Source organism: Plectropomus leopardus, chromosome 15, assembly GCF_026936395.1.
Source record: "Plectropomus leopardus strain MGB_pleo_1.0 chromosome 15, ASM2693639v1, whole genome shotgun sequence".
Classification (NCBI taxonomy): Eukaryota; Metazoa; Chordata; class Actinopteri; order Perciformes; family Serranidae; genus Plectropomus; species Plectropomus leopardus.
This window is the reverse complement of record NC_142190.1, coordinates 34,405,454-34,409,644: the sequence shown is the minus strand read 5'-3', so window position 1 is coordinate 34,409,644 and position 4,191 is coordinate 34,405,454. Positions and strand designations below refer to the sequence as shown.

The following is a 4,191-nucleotide window of genomic DNA, read 5'->3' as shown; positions in this document are numbered from 1 at the left end:
TTGTGATATTTACTAAGGCCCTGGATCATTTTTCTGAATGGGGGCTCCTCTCCACAACTCGTGACTGGCAGCTTCAAGTCGACCTCGGAAGACAGCTCAAGTTCCCAGCCAACATCACAACCACTTCTCTCCCCCCAGACGTGGTACAAACATCGGAGTCCACTGAACAAGTGGTTATCCTGGAACTGACAAGTGCCGGAACAACGGCTGGAAAGCCCGCTGTGAGCCAGTCGAGGTCAGGTGGCGAGGCTTTGCTGGCCATTCACTTCTGCGAACCCTCAAACTCCTTGGAGTGAAAAGACTGCATTTGAAGAGAGCCATCAGAAACATCCTAGAGGCTGCACAGAGGGCCTTGCGGTGGCTTTGGATCCGAAGATTAAAGACCCGAAACACCCTATGACCCCGGGTACTTCACTGATGACGTGTCCAAGTAGCACCAGTAGGTGTATTCAAACTACACTTCAATGTTTAATATTTTAGGCATAAAATGTAGAAAATAGAATGAGAGGCATAAATGTCCTTGAAGAGCATAATATTTTGACATTAAAATGGTTTCTGTAGCTGAAAGTACGCAGAGGTAGCAGTTGACCAGAATGAATGATTAATATTTTAGGCATAAAATGTAGAAAATAATATGAAAGGCATAAATGTCATTGAAGAGCATTACATTTTGACATTAAAATTGTTTCTGTTGCTTAAAGCAGTTTCTGTAGATGTGCTGCAGCTGACACACAGCTCAGATGTGCCTGACAAGCGCTGCTCAGGTGAGCAGTGTGCACACTCTAACTTGTTACAGGAGCGCCGAAAAGAAACCCAATATGCTCGGTGCTGCTCACACTCTTATGAGGCGCGCTGTGTGAAACGGTACGACGCGTCGACGCACGTTATGTGAATCGACGTATTCACATAATCGATTACGTCGACGCGTTGCCCCAGCCCTACTGACTAATTAACCAAAATAATCAAATCAATAATCATTTAAGCAAAATCATTTACACAAATAATTGCATGATTGGCTCCTACATGTATATCAAAGTTTTATTCAAATTCATTCACAATAAAGATATTTTCCATTCGAGAGAGAGTATGTGTGAATGTAACCGCTGGTTTATAGACACATGTGTGGCAGGATAGCGCTGCGCTCCCTGCCGTGAGGGGCAGTGTGGCAGACAATTGCGCATCGCCTATAAATGGACCAGGTCGGACCCGTCTCGTTCTTTCCGCTTCCTCTTCCTCCTTCACGGAGCCGACAGCGTGTGTGGTGGCGTCTCGCTGGTTTGCAGGTTAAATCTCCAAACAAAGGTATGCCTGCTCTGTGTCTCCTCGATCTGCTCAAGTTATTCTGTGTTGTGGGCCTGGCGCTTACCTCAGTTTCGCTCCGTCCGGCAGCGCGGTGTTACCTGGAGCCGAGCTGTCTCCCTCGGGGCAGTGTGTGTGTGGTGCACTCTCTGCGGGTAAGATGCTCAGTTCTCTGTTTTTTTATATATTATGCTGTCGATGGTCGGGTGAGGTGTACTGATTTGTTTTCTCCCGGCTGTCGCTGCTAGAGTCTGGGGTGTGCACTTCCTCCTCCTGCCTCGGTGACATCTCTGATCCTGCTCTCCGTACGCGGCCGTCACGCGCCGCTGTGAGCCTTGCTGCTGTCCTGGCTCTTTATGTGTCCTGGCTCTTTCTGTGTCCGGGCTATTTCTGTGTCCGGGCTCTTCCTTTTGGCCTGGGTTTTTTTCTTTTTTTAGTTTCATCTTGGCTTCGGCGTCGTTTTGGCTCATGGCTGACCCCCTCTCGTCCATTCTGCGGGGGTAACTGTCCTCCGTGTGGCTCTTCGTGGGACTCCAGCCGCTTTGACGGCCTGCATTTGACTCTCCGATCCGGCCCTGTTGACTGCAGTCAAAGGCTGTGGCAACACAGCCTAGCCAAAGTTGCCGGCGTGCGCCCAGAGAGGCGTCCTAACTTTTATTGCCACAGAGCCACACCCGCCAAGACTGTTTTAAATTAGAGTGGCAGACATTTATTGATTATTATTGGATTATTATTGCGTCTTAGTGTTATATTGGATTTATTGTTTGAATTTATTTGTTATTTCTTTTCATTGAATTATTATTGCTTGAGTTTCTGTTATATCGGATTAATTGTTTAGAAATATTTCTTTTCTTGATTTTGATAATTTGCGATTTAGTATAGTTTCTTTTGGCTTTGGGGTGTTATTTTTGATTATGTTGTGTGTGAGGACTGCCTTGATTTTATGGTTTTAATATTGTTTTCTTCCTGTTGACAGGTGCTGAGGCCCAGAGCGGCAGCGGTTCCCCTGGTGGTGGTTCCTTTTTCACGTTTTGGTTTGCAGTGTCACGGGTGAAGTGTAGTTTTGGATCCCTCCTTTTTTTGTTACCGCTGTCGTGGTAAGCCCCAGCCCTGTCCCTTATTTCCTTTAAGTGGCTCCTCACATCATTTCTCACCATTATTACCATCTTTTATGTTGATTTATTTAGTCTGTTACTCGGTTAAAAATAATTGTTTAATAAAATATATTTTTATAATTGGAAATCACGCTCTCGTCCTGTGGAGTTATTTTGACCTGCGTGCCTTGTTGCAAATCGAAAACTGGTAACTTATGAAGTCCTGTTATATCCTGGGGTGAAAGCCCCCAGGTGGCGTTGTCAGCAACCTTTTGATTCCGCTCGCCTTGCCACAATCTGGCGTTGTCGGCAGGGTCCACAGTTTTAAAGGACAGAGACGTGATTTCCATTTTTAAAAAAATTTTGTAGTGTTTGTGTGTAAGCTTTCTAGCTAGGGTTTGTTATAGAGCCAAGACAGCAGTAACGCAACAGTCGTTGTTTTAAAATCATCCCCTCTTTCCTATCAGAGGGGTAGGTGGGGTAGATTTTTGTTGCCGGTATGGAGGAGGAAGTGCAGCAGCTCAAAGAGCTTGTGTTGCAGCTAAGGGCAGACAACGAGCGACTCCGTCAGGAGCATGCTGCGCCTCATTTGGCCCCTGATGGGGCAGCGTCGGTGTCCTCGGAGACAACTAGTGGTGCTAGTGCTAGTGAGGCTCCTCCTCCTGTTGTGACGGAGCGGCTGGTGGTGATTCCCAGGGACCGTAGATGTCCTGTGTTTAATGGTAGGTCAGGTATCGGTGTAGCTGAGTGGGTTGAGGAGATACAGACATGCATGCGAGCCCGCCACCTCTCTGCTGCTGATCAGGCCCTCTTCATCCTTGACCATTTGGAGGGAGAGGCGCGTGAGGAGATTAGGTTTCGACCGGGTGTAGAGCGCGAGGATCCAGCTCGCATTTTTTCCATCTTGCGAGAGCTGTATGGCCATTCGCTGTCTTATGTCACCCTGCAGCAGGCTTTCTTTGCGAGGCAGCAACAGGAAGGTGAGACACTGCAGGAGTTCTCACTGGCTTTGTTAGCTCTAATGGAGAGTATCAAGCAGTGCGCCCCTGATAAGATGCCGAACTCTGAGGTTCTGCTGCGCGATCAGTTCGTAGAGAATGTCCTTGACGGCTCTCTACGCCGTGAATTAAAACAAATGGTCCGGCGCGAGCCCACAGCTTCATTGTTAAAGGTGCGCTGGGAGGCCATTAGATGGGAGAGGGAGGGTTTTCCTGGAGGTGCTCGTGGGCGCAGCTGCTCTCTTCCATCTGCTCATGGTTTGCAGTTTAGTGTCCAGAGTCGCTCCACCCCGGCCCCGGTGGTTGTCCCACAGGGGCCCGGTTTAACTGAACTGATGGACCTCTTAAAGCGCCAACAAGAACAGCTTAACCATCTAACCCGCACCGTGGCTGCCTTACAGGCCCCCCAATCTCAAGGTCGGACAGCACGCAACCCAGTTATATGTCGCAGGTGTCAGCAGCCCGGGCACTTTGCCCGTGAGTGTGATGGTGAGCGTGTTCCATCACGTGTTCAAGGCTCACTCTGCTACGGGGCCAAATTCCCACCCCTCTAGGCCTGCTTTGTCCACTCAGCAGCCGTCGGAAAACTGAAGCCCGCTGAGCTTCTGAGCCACAGCTCAGTGGGGGCACCTCCAGGCTCTGAAGGAAGTAAACTGTCTGGTTTAATGTCCTCTTGTCCCACTACAAATGTTTTGATGGGCGATGTCTCTGTGCCATGCTTGGTGGACACTGGGTCCATGGTTTCCACCATCACAGAAAGTTTCTTTCAGGAGCACTTTGCATCCTGGGAACATGATCGC

General features: G+C 48.8%; 1 protein-coding gene across 1 annotated transcript; it reads left to right on the top strand.

Annotated features, from left to right (window-relative positions):
* Positions 1 to 1,123: 1,123 nt before the first annotated feature.
* Positions 1,124 to 3,945, top strand: LOC148187365 (uncharacterized). The gene is made up of 2 exons (XM_088088895.1): positions 1,124 to 1,454; positions 2,276 to 3,945. Exon 2 carries the CDS (start codon positions 2,893 to 2,895, stop codon positions 3,943 to 3,945), a length of 1,053 nt encoding a protein of 350 aa, XP_087945021.1. The 5' UTR covers positions 1,124 to 1,454; positions 2,276 to 2,892.
* The last annotated feature ends 246 nt before the right edge of the window (positions 3,946 to 4,191 follow it).

Excerpts from the sequence above, each read along its gene's own strand:
- LOC148187365 (XM_088088895.1), top strand. The coding sequence starts at position 2,893 with ATGGAGGAGGAAGTGCAGCAGCTCAAAGAGCTTGTGTTGCAGCTAAGG.